The following is an 18274-nucleotide window of genomic DNA, read 5'->3' on the forward strand; positions in this document are numbered from 1 at the left end:
GTGGTTATGCTAACATGATATAGTAGTGTAACTCGAACGTTTTACAGCCGGATAACTGGGAGGGGAAGGTTACTAGATTCAAAACTAAAACTGAGAGTTGCTGATTAAATGAAATGTGGCCATCTTCTACTCCTAGACTGGGTATCATGCGCACTGGCACTACCCTTCAAACGGATTATATTGTGTCTAAAATTATTCTCGACTATTCTGCAGTAATTATGCATATGATAGTGAAAAAGGTCAGAACAAAACCTATGTTGCACGTTTTGATAGTTTCTTTTGCTTCAACTTGCTTCAACTTGCTTGCTTCAACTTATTTTTATTGGGAATGCTTCGTCATAGAAATAACAACCTTTAAATCCCTAAATCGTTTTAGTACACAAAAAAAAACCTATACAAAATAATCGTTGTGCAGGGACCTCGGAGCATTTTTCCAATGTGGGAGGGGAGGGGAGGGGGGAGGGGGCTGACTAGTAACTTATAGTTGAGGGTTTTAGAGACTCTTCCACTTAAGGTAATCAGGGCTTTATTAGACCAAGATTCTGTTCCAGGTATTGCCTGAGCTTTCGACTCTTTTAAACCTTATATATTGGTCGTTGGAATAGTCAGGAACAGATAACAAAGAAAGAAAAAGAGCCGTTTCTTTTTCCACTTGCACTTTCATAACCTCCTGCGCAGACGTTCTTTGGACTCGTCACGCGCTCCTCCATCATCACACGTGACCGGTTAGAGACGGAGGAATGCGTGACGTGCCCAACGAGTTTTGCCATGGACGTTCACCTGACGGTCGAGAATATTTCTATAAGTCAGTGTAGACCCAAGGCAAAAATACAGAGGTCTTTTACTACAACAACATTATTTTTGCGTTAGAAGGTTCATCACTGGAGGCTGAAAGAAATTTTAAGAAACGTTTGGCAGAGTGATAAAAAACTCAATTCTGTGAATTAAATATATTGTAGGTGGGGGCAGGGGGGTCTGAACCTCCCGCCTCCCGTACCTTTTACTCCCGCTTCCCGCCCCTTTCTGCGGTGGCTCCCATCTCTTTGTCCCATGTTTATTGCGAAATATAACGAAATGTTGCGAAATTTTACTGGTTTTCTCCCGGTTTTCGCCACCTTAGGAATCCCGTTTCCCGCCCTCTCCTCTCCCGCTTCACGCCCTTTTTTTTCCCGGGCTCCCACCCCCTGCCCCCCTCCATTATCTTAGAACCTCTTTAGAATTCTGGGTGCACTTACGATAACAATGCTTCCGTCGTCTGCTACGTAATTTTAATTCCAAAGTTATATATATATTCTGACATGCCATAACCGAAAACGAATCAAAGCGCTGGAATTCTGACAGTTAATGCAATAAAACGAGATGCATTAAGTCTTGGAATCAGTGCGCCTCATCTCCCTACTCTCATACCAGCTATAGGACATTAATGCAGTATCGGTTTCGGAGAACTTGCAGTGTAACAATACGCCGTTAGTGTGTCACGTTTCATTTTCATACCGTAAAATAAGGCATCGCATAAAAAAGGAGACAGATTCCCACACATTTTATCTGATGCTTGTGCTTGTGTGGGTCGGTTCAGGAAGGGAAACAAACCTTTATTTTCTGGGATGGCCTTAGCAACACGGCAAAATTAATTACTGGAGCGAAAAGTCATATTTTCATATCATAAACAAAATATTGTTTAGCAAATAAGGCTAATAATTATTTAGGACAGGAAATTGCATCTATTTTTTTATTAAGATACCTCGATGTTTCATAACTGAAGCGGCAACGTTCCACACTTAGTTACAATAACATGACAAGGCTTGTCAGCTCATGTGATGCATCCTGAGCCACTTCAAGTAAACAGGAACTCGTAGGTCACATGAAATCCATGCCATATCACGACATCCCCTTATATTGTATTCTCAGAATTGATGCATCACTTTTCTTGGAATCAAGTGTCGCTTACTCGCATGATACCATTTGTTCACAACTCCGAAAAAGATGCTCTATCATCTTTTGAGTACAGTATCTATGTTTATACTAACTTTCACCGGGGATCTGGATTTCTCAGTAATAACAAGAGTCCGTAATAGCGGGGTGTCCGCAAGGCGAGAGTTACAACTGCTACAAATTATTCTCGACTGTTCTGTAGCGATCATGTTGAACGTTTTGATAGTAACACTGACTTCCTTCTAGTTGTTATTTTTATCTCTGACTTATTTCGAAATAACCCTTCATGATCAATCCCTAAATGGTGTCAGTACACAAAATTAATCTCATACAAAGTGATACCGTGTAGAGGCCCTGCCAGGGTGTCCTCGAGTCGCTTGCCTGAATTTTAAAATGCTTGGTGTCGCTGTTTCATCAGCCATTCTAGGCGTTTTTGTCACTTGTCGGAATTTGGCTAGAGCAATTATTTTTTGTCGCAATTTCATTCATGTGCTGTGGCTACTTTTTGGGTCATGTCGCTTGTCGGAATTTACCCTGGCAGGGCCTCCGTGTAGGTTCAGAGCTTTATGTGACCGAGATTCTGTTACAGGTATTGTCTGAGATTTTGACTCTTTTAAACTTTCAACTTTCAAAATAAATTCTTTAACAGCTTGAATTAACTAATATATTGTCCGAATGAAGCACAACGAACAGAAAACAAAGAAAGCCGTTTTTTTTTTTTTTTTTTTTTTTTTTTCTACTTGTGTTTTCATAACCTCCTTAACGCAGACGTTCTTTGGACTCGTCACGCGCTCCTCACTCTCGCCTGAACGATAAGTGGGGGAGAATGCGTGACGTACTTAGCGAGTTTGGCCGTGGACGTTAACAGTTGACTTAAAAAATGTAGAGGACTTTTTACTGCAACAAGAACATTTCCGCGTACAAAGGCTGGAAGCTGAAAGAAATTTTAAGTAACGTGTGACTTATTGATAAAGAACTCAGTTGTGCCGTAATTAAATACTCATGATTTTAGAACCTCTTGAAGGCACTTCCAAATAATCCTTACACTTTGACGGCTTCTTTGGTTTTTGAGTGTTTTACGATAACAATGCTTTCGTCGTCTGCTACGTTTTTTTTTAAATTCCAAGGTGTTATATACGCTGACATACCATAACCGAAAACGGATCATCGCGCAGGAATTTTGACAGCTGTTGTAATAAAACGAGATGCAATAAGTCATGAAATCAGTACGGCCAGTACGGCTCCTCTGTCTACTCGCATACCGGACATAGGACATTCTTGGGGTACCGTAAAATTCCGGTTATAAGCTCCCCGCTTATAAGCCCCCCTCCCTCCCCCGTTATAGGCCCATCTAATATACCTGGAAACAAACAAATACATCCGATTATAAGCCGCCCCCGGTTATTAGCCCCCCCCCCCCCCCCCCCCTTCCCCCGCGGGGGCTGCCGAATGAGAGTACTAATCAAAAGCCCTCTGGGCTTAGTGTCTCGTGTCACTTTTTAGAGTTTATTTAAAAAAGAGATCGCTTTTCACGTCTATTTATTGCTTGTAAAGTTGATCAGTTATATAACTCCAATAACAGCAGAAAAAGATGACAGACATTGCACTGTATTGCACTTTGGTTCACTAAGCATACATTCAACTGTATACTTATACTATGACTTCCATGTGCTTTCTTCACGCTATATGAGATATCGCTTTGGGTGTTTATTCGTGAACGCTTAGCCTGTTAAGTGATAATGTCATGCGAGTGGTGATGATTTTGTTAATTCTTATAACCTCTTCTCCTGATTTAGTATTGATATTGTGAGGAAAAATTTGGTTTTGGTCACTCTTGAGCCGGTCTTAATGTTTTTGTAACGCCAAAGCTACAACGCAGAGGCTGAAGAACGTGTAAATTACAGTCATTTTCTTCGCTATTTAAATCTACTGAATGAAATATTCTGCTAGGTTCTGCTTAATAGAAAACATTCGATCTTGCTTGACACGTGATTCCGCGCGAACGTACGCAATAAACTATGTAGTAGTGTTTAACTCGCACAAATCTCACTTTTAAAGAGAGACTTTAACTTCTACACAGAGGGGAGAGGAACGGGCAGCTTAAAATCCTATCTCCCTATTTTTTAGCTCCTTTTTCTCCCTCCTCCCTAATTTTGTCGGCCGTTTCTCCCTCCTCCCTAATTTTTCCCCTTTCTCCCTTATCAGTGCTTTTCACAGCTATTTATTACGTAATACTGTATTCAAGAGAGCTTTAAGTGCTCTCAAAAGCTCTGATTACAGTAGATGTAGAGGTCTGTAGAGACCTACAGTGTATAGTCCCTATAGACCACTAGATTTATCATGACCTAATAGTCCTAATAATTATGTACCTTACCTATGAATGATATACATCAACTTTGTGGGTCAATGTGGCGGTGGTCTCCCTTAGTGACCTAAGTAACAGGCTCTTCTCCTCGTCTCAGCGGTTTTAGTTGTAGCTCAACATTGATCGTAATGTACGTTGTTCTTTGCCTCACACTCGTAACAAACTGAATTAACAACATCTTTCATGTTTAGTATTGTTCACTTACAGTCTGGGTCCAAACTGGAGACAACGGTCACAACGATGCCCTCTTTATAAAAAGTCATGGTACCTTGCAGGTGCTCTAACTCGCCTGCTAGAACGCGTAAGTGAGGGTATGTTGCAACGGCCAATTTGTTCTCCGTCGTCACTGTCACTATCGCCATCAGTCAAAGCGTCTTCTTGAATGTCAATTTCCTGAGGAACAAGTTCACTAATATCCTGTCGGATAGTTTGTAGCTCCTCAAACTGATCTTCAGAAATTGTTATACCTTCATTTACGGCAGCTTCTATGGGACAATGAACTTCAATGTTAGTGGCAACATATGTGTCCAGGCATACTCCAGACTTGGTGCATTTCCAGCTGAAATGAAGGCTGTTATCTCTGTCTAAGATAAACATGTCTGCATTTATAGCGGATTCATCATCGCAAACATCTTCCCCTGCAACTATAAGGACTTCGTTTTCTTTCGTGCTTGTGTGGAATACGGTGCCCTTATAGAAAAGTACTTTCCTTTGTGGGGCAATAGCGGTATGCGCACCACTAAGAAAGGAAGAAAAGTCGAGATCCAAACTTTCGGGCGGCTCAGTTGCGTACAAACCAATGGGTAACGTTGAAAATTTATGCGTTGTTGTCTCACTGCGCACCGTGGCAACTCTAACGGCCTCGAGCCACTTCTTCCTGTAGTCGTGTAGCTTTGCAATGTCACGAGATGGTAGCGGCACATATGGTGGCTTTGGAATGCTCGGCATGTCTTCAAACTTAATGAAATCCAGGGGAATTTCATAGTACGACTTAGGGTGCGTGTAAAAGATGAAAGGGAGCTTAGTAATCCTCTTCATCACTTCCTCTGTAATACTAGGAAAATTGATAGCAAAATCCAAGAGAGCCTAAAGGGCTGACAGTCCGTGCCAAACAAATCAAATGTACAAAAAGAGAAATAAATCACTCCTGCATACTCTTAGCAAAGCAATATTCCCCAGATTTATGTCGATTTGGTCAGTAAAATGTTTTTCCTGGTACTTTAAGACCCTTTAAGTTTGCAATTCATAAATTTCCTGTTTGTGACTGAAGACACTGAACCGGAAATGTTTTGGTTGCGCCAAAGTAACGCAAGGCTACACGTAGATATAGAAATAAACAACTTTAAACGGGTTCCTAAGATGTTAACGTATGAAAACATTGAGCATTGTTTCCTTTCTGCAAATTAATTCAGTGCGATCTGTAGTAGACGGGGTTGTTTTTACGCAAAGGTCGCAAAAGTCTTTGGAGTATTACGTGATGCTGGCTTAGCAGGGTGCCTTGGGCCAGAGATACCGGTAACAGGCGCCGCTTTATGAATTGATCGGTTTTCCCTTGTCAACTATTTACTCTCATTTACCATCGTTCGATTCATTTTACCAACTTCTGAAAGCAATTCTAGTGGTAACTCGAAAGAGAAAAAAAATTTCCACTTACCATGGCCTTGACCCTTGACTTGACAGCGGCAGAACACAGACAACACGGACCGTACGATCACCACTAAATCCCCACTACAACCAACTTTCTTCGTTATTATGATGTTATTACAATTTCCAAAAGGTCCCAAAGCTGTCTGTTGACCTCTGCTCAGTGGTAGTTTAAAAAAACACGAAATATTTGTGGACTCTCTGACTCTATGGTCTCTGTGAACAACTCGCGCGAAGGCTCGATTGATCGATTGCGAAGCGCGAAAATTTATACCGCAATCACTGGAACTTACGGGCTCAAAATAGTACCCAGTCTTTTCTCAAAGAAACCTATACCGCTCACTGATATCACGTACCGTATTTCGGTCATTTCGGCTTTGACTTGAATACCGGAAACAAAGGGAAAAACAAGGAAATATCTGAACTGATTGTAAAAAAATAATAACTAACTTTAACAAAATAGTTTTCTCCCTTCTCCCTTTCTGTACTGGTTCTCCCTTCTCCCTTATTTTTTACGTGGTTTCTCCCTTCTCCCTATTTTTTTTCGGCCGTTTCTCCCTCCTCCCTAAACCGTTCCTCTCCCCTCTACACAGAGCTTACTATGCTGTACCATAACTGGTCATAACTTTAAAATGGTTGGGTATTCGATCGACTAACGATTCAAACGATTCAAACCTTTTGTTCAAACGACATGTGATATGTGTGCAAGATTAACTTTGACATTCAATCCCGACCAACTAATTGCTTAGATTACAATCCCTCTTTAACCCCGATACCGATCTGTTGCCGCGGCTAAATTTAAAAAAAGTTGTCTACACAAAGATAAGAACAATGCTTACCGATCGAACAACTGATATTTACATCGTCCTCTCTTTCAGCAACATTTTTACCATTAGCCGATACTAGTTACGTTGATATAAAAGCTATATCTGCTATATTCCACGACTGTAATCTCTATAAATACAGTTGTTACAGTAAATATCCTGTTGAAACATCCACCATTTTCCTACGCTTGGTAAACAGAAATGATTTTCAACTACTTTCCAAAACTCTCAAGATAAAATAATAGATATCAAATGAAAGCACGCTATTCTTTAAATTGGCAACGTGAAGCTGTTATTCTGATACATCACACAATTGCACAAATTAAAACTTTACAAGCGACCACAAGACAAGACACTCCAAAGAGATTTTAGAGCTTCATGTTAAAAACTGCTTTTCTCGCTCAATTTAAGTTGCAGTATACTAGCGTTATATGCACAACAACGACAACGAAAAATTTACAGGCAGGTCCATCTAATGACATCTTGTTGATTATTAGACACTTCTGCTTTTCAGATCCGTTCTAAAACTCATCAATATAATTTCTCTCTTTCGGTTAGTACATTGTATTAGCGGAGCTCCCACGCGCCGAAGGCGCGCGAGCGGAGCATCCATAGGCAGGCAAATGGTATCCTATCGAACCGAGAAATTTTGGGAGTCGCCTACGTCCGTACGTACGTACGCCCGTACGCACGGATTAGGCCTGGGGACGAGGTTGCCCGCGCGTGGCTAAAGAAAAGTAAGGAAATTACAAACAGCAAATAAAGCTCGCAAGGCAAGACAAAATGTACACAAGGGGTAAAATTACACAGCGATACTACACAGCAAAATATCTGAGAGGTTTATTAACCAACTGCTCTTTTTTGTTAGTCTTTTTTCGTGTGTGAGTGTTATGTATCGAAGCCTTTACGCCAAAAAAAAAACAATATGGCTCGATGGCTCTCGTTTGATCGCTACACTGTTAAATTCAATTTATTGGTCTCTGGTCGCATTTTTCGTAACCGTAAAACGAGCAATTGACGTTATCTTCTATCGACTGGATGATGTGGACGTTTCAGTTTGATCTAAACGAAGTAATGTTATGAAAACGCGGGAAAATGTGTTGCGCGGTGTTCACTGTGTAGGCTGAATGAAACCGAGGGTATAAAAAAGAGCGACAGAGAATCGAGAACTTTCTTACCGTAATATTTCTCGCACGATGTCCTCAAAAGTCACCTATATTCCGTGAAATTGTAGATAAAGAAAGAGGTGTACGATGAGACCCGGAATAATTGCGAATGTTATTCCTTGTGCACGTCCAGTTTGCTAGTTTCTGTTGTTTGCGGATGATTCTTCGGCCGTCAACATCAAGAATACAACAACTTTAGCAATGATCGTGTAAAAACGAAGCTAAACACTGCATGCATCAAGTCCGCTGAAGAAAGATACAGGAACCTGATGCAAGGTAACAACCTGTACTGAATTGCTGAGCCTGATTTTGTGACAGAAAATTTCATGATGTATATAAACTTAAGCTTACTTTCTAAGCGCAGTTTCGATAGATTCTGTGTAGGTAAAGTTTCGATCTTTCCTTAACTTAAGCAATATACTTTGCCCCTTTAAGTCGCTTTAACTGTAACTTGTAGTACATTTAAGCTTACGCTTACTGACATTTAAATGTCAGTTCATTTTTTTTGTTCCCCTGAGTTGGTTTTATTTGCTACGGATTAACCGATTTTCTATTGCCGTAAGTTGATTTTCTTTGGCCGTCAATAAAGTCGAATTATAATCCCTTGCCGTGAGAGTTTATTTTCTATTGCTGTGAGTTTATTCCGACTTTCAGCCTACATTTTCTCGGCGGAAAAAATTCATACAGTATAAGTGACGTTTTTCGAAGTGCTAAACGACGACAAAGCAAAAAGCTCGAACAAAATAAATTTATTTAAACTAAACTTGCTCTGAAAAACATGTTTACCCCATCTCAGGCTCGAGCGCGAGGTGAAAAATATAAACTGACTCATATTTTTAAAGTAGTTCAAACATTTTTTTTTGCTTTAGTGTAGTCCACTTTTACACTGAATAATTACACTGAATAGACTCTTAACCCTATTCAGACCCGGGGGGGGGGGGGGCTTTTGAGGCCCGCGCTGACTTTGAACTTTTATAACTTTTTTAAGATTTAACCAAACGCTGCCAAACTTTCTGAGTTTTCCTAAAATTTATCTGGCAACAAATTGGTAGGGTTGGATGATGTGTCAGGAACTTGACATCACCATGGCAACAGCATTTTGACAGGCATGTTTTCCCAAATTTGTAATTTTGCGTGTTTTTGTTAATAAAAATCAACTTAAATGGCATTATTTTTACATTTTTACGGGTTTAAAGCACATTTTTATTCATTTCGAGTACTTTGCAATGATTTTGGGTGGTTTTCTGGCATTTTGGAAAAATTTTGAAATCCAAGATGGCGGATCCAAGATGGCGGCTGTTTTGACATCATGATGTAATTGTCACGTGATGTGACATCACCATCCCACGTGACGTATACCAAAAGAAAGAGTTTCGGACGTACAATACATCCTATAAGTTTCATGGTGATTGCTTAAATATTCTGGAAGTTAGATGGGGGGGGCTTCCGAAGCCCCCCCCCCCGGTCTGAGAAGGTCCAAAAAAGCCCGGTCTGAATAGGGTTAATTAATTTTTTGTCCATTATTTGTTCTGCCTCGAGATTATGATGGATTTATATTTGCCTTGCACCTATGGGCCAGTGAGGCATAAAAGCTTTGACCGCATATTTATCAAAATTAAAACATTGTAACTCCAGCAAAGATTAAATAAATTAAAGGGAAGCTCCGCTTTTAGGCTTGCCTAAATCTATATATTATGCGTTTGTAATAACCTGGTGTATTTCATTCTTCTTCTACGCGTTTTCTGCTTGAGTTACAATTAATTTCATTGATTTTCAGTACAATCTTGTCGGCAAAGGTTAGAATGTTATTTTAAGAACGTAAAACTTGTCTGTATTTTTCTTGATAACTGCTGGCTGCAGCTCAAATATATCCAAAATTGAAAAGCGTACAGCTAATTTAAAGAAAAAAAATGCGTCACATCTACGTGTATTCCTCTTAAGAGCTTCATTCATGCACTGAAAAGGCTGTTGTTGTTGTCTATAAAGTTGTGTCCATTGTAGCGTGGAATTCACAGCAGGATATATGAAGCTACATGTAGTGCCTCTTGACTCAGGTCAATCTTCGGGTCAAAAAAATAAAAAAGCAATGTATGTTTTGCGCTTTAGATTGACATTTCTGCTCTTCAATCCTAAGAAAACTCATCAAATATAATTTCCCTCTTTCGGTCATACATTGAGTTCTACCTTTACCTCAGAGCGGAGTGTAAACGAGGCTTTGCAAATCGAAAGTGTAAATGTTTCTCTCGATGAATCAGGCGCCTGAAAAAAGAAAGGCAAAAAAGTACGACTCCAGACTGGCAGAGTTCTTTTATTGAAATGTGGGAAAAAGTATGGAACAGCACAACGCTAGTTTTGAACATGGATAGTAAAAGTTTTTACTATCCATGATTTGAACAAACAAACGCCACAGTTGACATTTTTAAAGATTTGGCATCAAAATAATTGTCTTTATCTAATCGTTTATCTTCTGTTATTAAATTGTTGTTATTCATGCCACAAAGGTCACCCCTTTCAATACAAAGTTGTGCAAAAGTCACGTAGCAATCATAGTCTTTTAAAAAATGCTCGTTTCTTGTTCAACCTTTTTCAACGCAATTCTCCAACGAACTTTCAACATGCCAAATGCTCGTTCCACTGCAGATCGTAGCGCACCGAACTTTAGGTTTTAAACTTTCGCTGCTCCTGAGTCAGGCGTCCTCTGTCCGGGTAGGGTTTCACTAGCCAGTTCGTTAGCGGATAGGCACTGTTGTCAGCTAAAAGGGGCCTTATTTCTGTTCCATTTTTATTGCCTGTTAGACCACTTAAAATTTGCTCGTTTGCTGCAAGTTCAGAAAAAAACGTCATCTCTTTTTTATAGCGTGCCTGTATTTTTACATAATAAGCCCTTTACAATAAATACTCCTAACTTACTGTTTGATAAACCAGCGCTTTAGTTGCGACCTTTGTAAAGAAACAATTATTCTTTGATAACATTTGTTTTGTGATCGGATGCCGCCGGAATTTCATAACATGGCGGGAAAATTCCGCGGCCTCACAAAGCAAATGTTGACATGGTGGGAAAAATATTGACATGGCGGGAAAAATATTGACATGGCGGGAAAATATCCCCAGTACAATTATCTCGTGTCGTCATGACAACGTCGTCATGACGACACGAGACAAAAAGGGCTAAATGCTTTGTTATGCGTTTTGAACTAAGAACACATATCGATCAACACTCCCGTGGCCCGTTTCGGAACTTTTTTTTCTATTCCGCTTATAAACCCTCCCGGATATAAGCCCCATATTAAAGCCCACCCAAAAACCCTTACGAAGCTAACCAAGGGCTTATAACCGGAATTTTACAGTATCAGTTTCGGAGAACTTGCAGTATAGCACAACACCGTTCGTGTGTCACGTTTCAGCTCCTTACCGTACCCAAATTCGCAAGTTAAGCCAATCAGAAGCGCGATCTCAAGTACCGTCCTGCCTATCCTACGATATCAAGTCACTGACCTGATATGCCACAATATCACGGTCACTTTGAAGTAAAGTAGTGTTACTGTACGATAAATTGAAAAGAGGTTTACCCATAAAACAGAACTTCGTAATTTAAATAAAGCCGTGTTTAGCGGTCGTAAAAAGAGAAAAACTTTCCCGCCAAAACTAAACTTGAGCGCGCTCGCCAATTTCGCGATGTTTGCCGATGAGTACTGAGACATTCATACTGAAAAAAGGAGTCGGAATTTCCATTTTTTTTCGCTTAATTTGAATTTTAAAAAGTTAGGGAATGAAACTCTAAACAAAAGAGTGAAAAGAAAAAGGAGAAGAAGAACTTGGTAAAAGTGTTGAAGACCTATTTAACACAATTTGCAGTACGTACCTTGCATGCAAGCATGGCTTCAACAGAGCGACAAATATAACCGGAGTTCAGTGCCTGAATTTGGGTACGGTAAATACCTAATCGAACCTTTTTGGTACGCTTCGGCTGCATATCAGGCTCGTTTGGTCTCGCCGAAGCGTTTAAAAAAGGTACGACTAGGTATATAAATACTGTATAATAAAGCAATGAATTAACACGACACAGATCCCACACATTTTTTTTTTATGCTTGTGATTGCGCATATGGCTTAGAGTGCTTAGTGTGCTTAAATGTGCTTATCCAGGGTTAAATATTGTTGAACAATAATAAATCATAGAGCCATTAGCAACACGACAGAATTAAACTGGAGTGAAAAGTATCATAATCAAAATATTGTTTAGCAGATAAGGCTAATATTTTTTTAGGACAGGAAATCGCATCGGGTTTTTTATTAAAATATCTCGATGTTTCATAACTGAAGTTGTAACATTCCACACTGAGTAAAAATAACATGAAAAGGCTTGTCAGCTCATGTGATGCATGCTTAGTACACTTCAAGTAAAAAAAAAACAAGAACTCGTAGGTCACTGACAGTCACATGAAATTCGTGCCTTATCATGACGTTCCCTGATTTTGTATTTTCAGAATTGACGCATCACTTTTCTTGCATTGGAATCAAGTGTCGCTCACTCGCATGATAACGTTCGTTCACGACTCCAAAAAAGATGTTCTATCATCTTTTGCTTACAGTATCTTTGTTCATACTAATGCTATGGAACACAATTGCCGCTGAAAGAGAAATTTATGTTTCACCAAGCGGAAATGATTCGCCACTTTGCACTAAAGAACTCCCGTGCAAGAGTCTCGATGAGGCACTATCGCTCGCTTATGGTCTTAACTCTACAAGGATAATATTGGCAAAAGGAAGCTACACGATGAAAAATAGCCACAATTTTACCAGGATGACTACGTTTGAACTGTTTGGCAATGGCTCAAACCGAGACGACGTAAAAATAACGTGTGATGCAAATGTTAGCCTTTCGTTTATTCTTAGCGAGAATATTTCCTTCGAGGGAATCAAGTTACAAAAGTGTGGTGGATGGCATCAGAGCGTTGTAGGAATTAAAAAACATTATCCAGATCTCCACGATGCGAAATTCAGGGCAGCCTTGGACTTTCGATATTGCAGAAATCTTCAAATCTCAAATGTCGAAATTTCGTTTTCTCCAGGACTAGGCGCTAATTTGTATGATGTTGGAGGCTTCGTGAACTTTACTGACAGTGTGTTTGCTGATAATAAGGCTTCAGATGATGAAACCAGCAGGTGCAACCCACTTGCCAAGTACGTGTATTCAGGAGGTGGTGTTTTTGTGATTTTAAACCGGTACGGCTCTAATACAGTGAATGTAACGCCAAGCGAGCATGACTCATATCAACACGACAACCACTATTTGTTTACAAATTGCCACTTTCTAAGAAATAAAGCGCGCTGGTCACGCAACGGTGAACACAATGATATCAATACGCTTGGACGGTGTTTCAGCAGCGGTGGAGGGTTGGCAGTGTACTTTCACGGAAATGCTTCGAGATGCAATGTTTCAATCCAAGCTTGCAACTTCACTGATAATCTGGCCTCGTGGGGAGGTGGTCTTCAAATTAAAACGAAAGACAACACGGAAAACAATACCTTTGTAATAGAGGGAACGACGTTTTTGAGAAATAAAGCAGTTTTGGCCGGTGGAGGAGCTCGCATTGGAAATACACCAAACAAAGATGCTCAGCTTTTTTGGAATCTATTCCATATCAACAACTGCTCGTTTCTGAACAACGCCGCCGAACGGGGAGGTGGCGCCTCAATCTTTGGGACAACAATTCCCCGAAAATGCACCAAACACACAGATTCCCCTGTCACACAGTTCTTCTTTAATGGCTGCAATTGGCAGAACAACAAAGGAATTGTAGGGGCTGCCATAGGGCTGTATCTTTACAACTATACTAAAGACCAAATTGGACCGAAATTTCATGTTTGTTTTGATAATGATACCCTGTTTGAGTCTAATGAGGCTCGCGGCTATCGAGACCTGACAATTGAACAAGGAGCTCTCTACAGTATGGAGGTACCTCTTATCTTCAAAAACACTACCAAATTTTTGACCAACAGCAAGTCCGCCTTAGTTTTAAATAAGGCGACACTCCACGTAAATGGCCAACTAGATTTTATCAACAACACTGGGTTTAGAGGCGGCGCAATAGCAATGTATGGACGATCGAGAATTATTTTCCATGAAAATTCAAAGTTAAGCTTTGAAGCAAATTCATGCGTGCACAAAGGTGGAGCAATGTACATTCAAACGCCACGCCCTCCCCTGAAAAGTTTCAACGCAACTTGTAATAACAGTTTGAACGCAACTGGTACTAGCATTTACACTTGTTTTTTCGGCTATTTCAACTCCTCCGTAGATTATGATGACTGGAATACAACAGTCATCTTTACAAATAACAATTGCAAATCACCCCATAACGCCTCAGGAAAAGCAGTCTATGCCACTACACTTAAAAGATGTTGGAAAGCGTGTGAGAATCGGAATCACAACAGCGTATTTAGATGGAAGTTTGTCAAGTTTAGAGATTTGCCTGATAATTTAACGAATTTTTCGGGAAAAGTTGCGACAGACCCAGTGGACATAAAGCATGTAAAGAGGGACTGGGAGGTTGCTCCAGGTGAGGTTTTTAATGCAACTGTCATTTTGCGTGACGAGGTCAAGAACCCGGTCCCAGCAATTATTGATATTGTAATCAAATCGACCTCAGTAAGCCTTAACAACAATACATCATCCTTGTTTCTAACGACTGGCCATGGGAAAGTAACAAGAATCTCTTTACGTGGAAGAGAAGGAAGCAGATTTTCCGTGGAACTGAACTACATCGGATGTCAAATTATCGGAAAAGCAATACAAGATATCAAGTTGAAGAAGTGCTACGCTGGATTTCGTTTTTCGGATAAAACGTCCATGTGTGAATGCATAAAACCTGTCACGAATAGGGAAGCTAGAGGCGTCTCAAGATGCACCTCTGATGGAAAGAGCCTTTTTGTGAAGAAAGGATACTGGGCAGGAGAAGTTGATGGCAAGTTTTTCACGTATATCTGCCCTGTTGGATACTGTAATTCAAGCAATTTAAACTCTGATGAGTATCGTTATGTTAAGCATCACGTGTGCAAAGAAGGTAGAAATCAGAGCAGCATACTTTGCGGACAATGTGATGGAAATTACACCATTACTGTTGGTAGCGAAAAGTGCCAACCGGGATGCACGAACTGGTACTTGTTTCTCTTGATACCTGTTGGTTTGGGTCTTCTTCTCCTTGTCATGGGAATCATGCTGATTGATCTCGATTTCTTTACTGGATACCTAAACGCCTGGCTGTACTCTTACCAAGTTATGGAACTCTTAGCACCAGATGGATTTCAATTCAACGCTTTTCGTGAATTTGTCACTGCTTTAACCAAGATACAAATTCAAGTTGGCAGCAACAGCTTCTGCTTGGCCAAAAGCTGGGACGATGCAGATAAGCTAATGGTGTTGTACGCCATCCCGGTTTATGTAATAGCAACTGTCGTCTTGCTAGCGAAGATGGTGGGTGCTTTTCCAAACTGGTGGTTTAGCAGACGGGTCAGAGCTCCATTTCGCGGCATATGCACCATCCTTGTACTTTGTTATACGGACGTCACCTATATTTCTCTCAGGATTCTGCGTTACGCCAACGTTGGATCAAAGACCGTGCTCTTCGTCAATGGTGACATAGAGTATTTCAAAAAAAATCATCTCTATTATGGAATCGTCGCCATATTATTCATTTTGGTGTTCGTGTTACCGTTTCCGTTGTTCCTTTTATTTCGCCCTCATCTGACCAAAGGTCTTCGCCCCGTGCTGAATCTCAATCGCTGGAATCCGTTTTTTGATGCTCTTCAAAGCTGCTTTAAAGATCAGTATCGTTGGTGTGCGGCTTTCTACTTTATCTGCCGGCTGGGTATCCTGGTAGTTCATACGTTCATGCCGCCGAGTCCAGTGAAAAGACTTCTGCTGGAGGGTTGCTGTATCTTGATCCTGCTGATCTTTGCAATCCTCAGGCCCTACAAGGAAGCTCGTGATGTCAACGAGGGCGAGAAGAGTTACGAGTGGATGTACATATCTGACGTAGTACTCCTGACCACTCTTACCTTTATTGCTGTGATAAGTTCCCCAATCGAGAACAACGGTACGACTATTCATGGTACAAATCACGGTTTCCAAACAGTACTCAACATTTTGTCGTGCATTCCCGCTGTAGTGTTGTTGGGAGTAGCTTGCTGTATTGGCAGAAGATACCTATCCGCTTTCCGAGGACCTCCAGGCGATGAGACCGTACCAGTTATGTCTGAAACATCAAACATAAGAAGAGCAAGCATGTCGGAAACTCCCGAAACATCCGAGACTCGACACAGCAGCAGAGGAAGCCGCAGCTTATCAGGCAGGCCTCAAACATCCCGATATCTCTATGATACCATAGATATCCTTACCAACTGAAATTAAAATAAGTAATTAACTTTCTAATATGTACAATAAGCGAATGAAAAGGACTTTAATAACAGACATATAAAATCGCTTGCACTGGATTAAAGCTTTTACACCTCGATTTATGGTGAAATTAAATTCGATTGCCGAGCTTTCAGTTGATCAAAAGAACTAAAACCAAAACTAGTCGGGGTAACAAGTGCGTCCAAGCATTGGAAGAGTTTCCGATAATCATTATATAATCTAATCAAAACTTAAACAAATTCTCGAATCTGATTGGGTAGCAACAGGCCCGACTAATGCTAATTGGACAGTTAAGGGACGTACCTGTTTCGACAGTACGCCGTATTAATTTAAGCGCGCTGCAATAAGACACCTGCACTCAAGTGGGTTCCTTTTCCATGAATCTAGAAAAACACCTTTCTGTTGCCCTCGACCTTTTTTGTTGTTTGTTTCTTAGGTTTTTCTAAACAGTTCATTGGCAGCAGGACTTTATGTTGTTTCATTGTGTCTGTAGTCGTATTAGTGAATAACAAAACGAATTTTTGGTTGGTAGTTGCTTGATTACTCATGTAATGACGGGATACCGTCATTATAATTAACTGGTACTTATTCACTCAATTCAATCGAAAGCTTCTAATTGGAGGATTTAAATGGGGCTAACCGGCCAACATGTTGACCAAAAATAGACTAGATCAAAATGTTTACTTTTGAGCTTCTCGTTCATAACTGTTGTTGTTATAGAGCTGGATCTTTACCCAACAGCGCGCGTTCTTATTGGCTACTTAGAGGTCACATGACATCTAACAATAAAACCGTTTCCCGCCAAAAGTCTTTGAGTGGGCAACATTACAAAATCTATGACGTCAGAGGGTAACAATGCAATGTTGCTCGCGAATGTTGACCGACGACTGCCGTTTCGTTGTGTTATATAACAAATCACTTAATGACTGGTCCCTCGGGAAACCAGTTAACGCCTCGGGAAACATTGAGGTTCCCTGGAAACAAAATTAACTGTTTCCCTTGGGACAAGTCATTATAATTAAGTGTATAATATGAAATTGTAGAACTTTTTTGGATCGCCACGCAATTTTCAACGATGCAAGGAGACGAGATGATGCCTTGCACAATTATCCATTACATTATGATTGTCGTCCATGTAAACGAAAAAATAATAAGAAATATTTATTATTGTAGGAGAGGATAATCATTGTATCATCGGACAGTAGAACTTTGGATTGAAAGTGAAGTGAGAGGCTTGGTTGTATTTTTGGACCTTCGTTTTGTGCCTAAGGAAAATACTAATACACTGCAGTTGAACCTCCCCTTATAATTACGGAAAATATTATCTTCCGTAGGCGGACCCTAGCGCTTAACACGGACATTTTTGACCTATTGTCAGTAAACAACTTCCCCATGCTGACACTTTTTCCGGTCCCAAGGGTGTCCGCTAACGGAAGGTTTGACTGCACATTGGAAAAAAGTAGTGTTTGTAGATGAAGAAGATACAGTGTCGACATATTTTTATTATAATAGAATTTTTAAAAATTTCTAACGTCTTGCCTCTCAAATACTCAAAATAAACTAATATAAGAGTTTCGAAGTTGTAATTGTAAAACGTTTTTTATATTTTTATTCAATATAGTAGGTTGCGAAACTGATACGAGGTTTGAATTTTTGGTTATTTTGAAACAGTTTGTAAGTGTTCACCTCTTTTATCTTGAACAAGCAAACTTCAATTTTAAGTTTTAAAGTTTAATGGTCCAAAAAGGTGTGTCATTTCATGATCTTGTTGGTAACCTACTAAAATTAAAAAAAAAAATGGCAAAAAATAAGTTAAAAAATCTATATAAAAGTTTGACCCGATCAATTTACGGAGTCATAGTTCTTTAACACCAAAGTCATTTACAAATTTTAGGTAAATTTACAAATTGACAAATTTTAAATAA

General features: G+C 40.0%; 2 protein-coding genes across 3 annotated transcripts; one reads left to right on the top strand and one right to left on the bottom strand.

Moving 5' to 3' along the window:
• Positions 1-4117: 4117 nt before the first annotated feature.
• LOC144654779 (uncharacterized) lies at positions 4118-6147 on the bottom strand. Of its 2 annotated transcripts, none has more exons than XM_078515005.1 (2): positions 5952-6147; positions 4118-5287 (listed from the first exon to the last, which is right to left on the bottom strand). In XM_078515005.1, exons 1-2 carry the CDS (start codon positions 5952-5954, stop codon positions 4547-4549), a joined length of 744 nt encoding a protein of 247 aa, XP_078371131.1. In that variant the 5' UTR covers positions 5955-6147; the 3' UTR covers positions 4118-4546. The 2 variants fall into 2 exon arrangements, with proteins under 2 accessions (XP_078371131.1, XP_078371130.1); XM_078515004.1 differs by having other exon boundaries at positions 4118-5351.
• Positions 6148-12405: 6258 nt separating this feature from the next.
• LOC144653435 (uncharacterized) lies at positions 12406-17883 on the top strand. Its single transcript, XM_078513423.1, has one exon. It carries the CDS (start codon positions 12498-12500, stop codon positions 16335-16337), a length of 3840 nt encoding a protein of 1279 aa, XP_078369549.1. The 5' UTR covers positions 12406-12497; the 3' UTR covers positions 16338-17883.
• The last annotated feature ends 391 nt before the right edge of the window (positions 17884-18274 follow it).

This window comes from Oculina patagonica, chromosome 5 (assembly GCF_052425735.1).
Source record: "Oculina patagonica isolate OP01 chromosome 5, crgOcupat, whole genome shotgun sequence".
In the NCBI taxonomy this organism is placed as follows: Eukaryota; Metazoa; Cnidaria; class Anthozoa; order Scleractinia; family Oculinidae; genus Oculina; species Oculina patagonica.

Excerpts from the sequence above, each read along its gene's own strand:
- LOC144654779 (XM_078515004.1), bottom strand. The coding sequence starts at position 5,335 with ATGAAGAGGATTACTAAGCTCCCTTTCATCTTTTACACGCACCCTAAG.
- LOC144653435 (XM_078513423.1), top strand. The coding sequence starts at position 12,498 with ATGTTCTATCATCTTTTGCTTACAGTATCTTTGTTCATACTAATGCTA.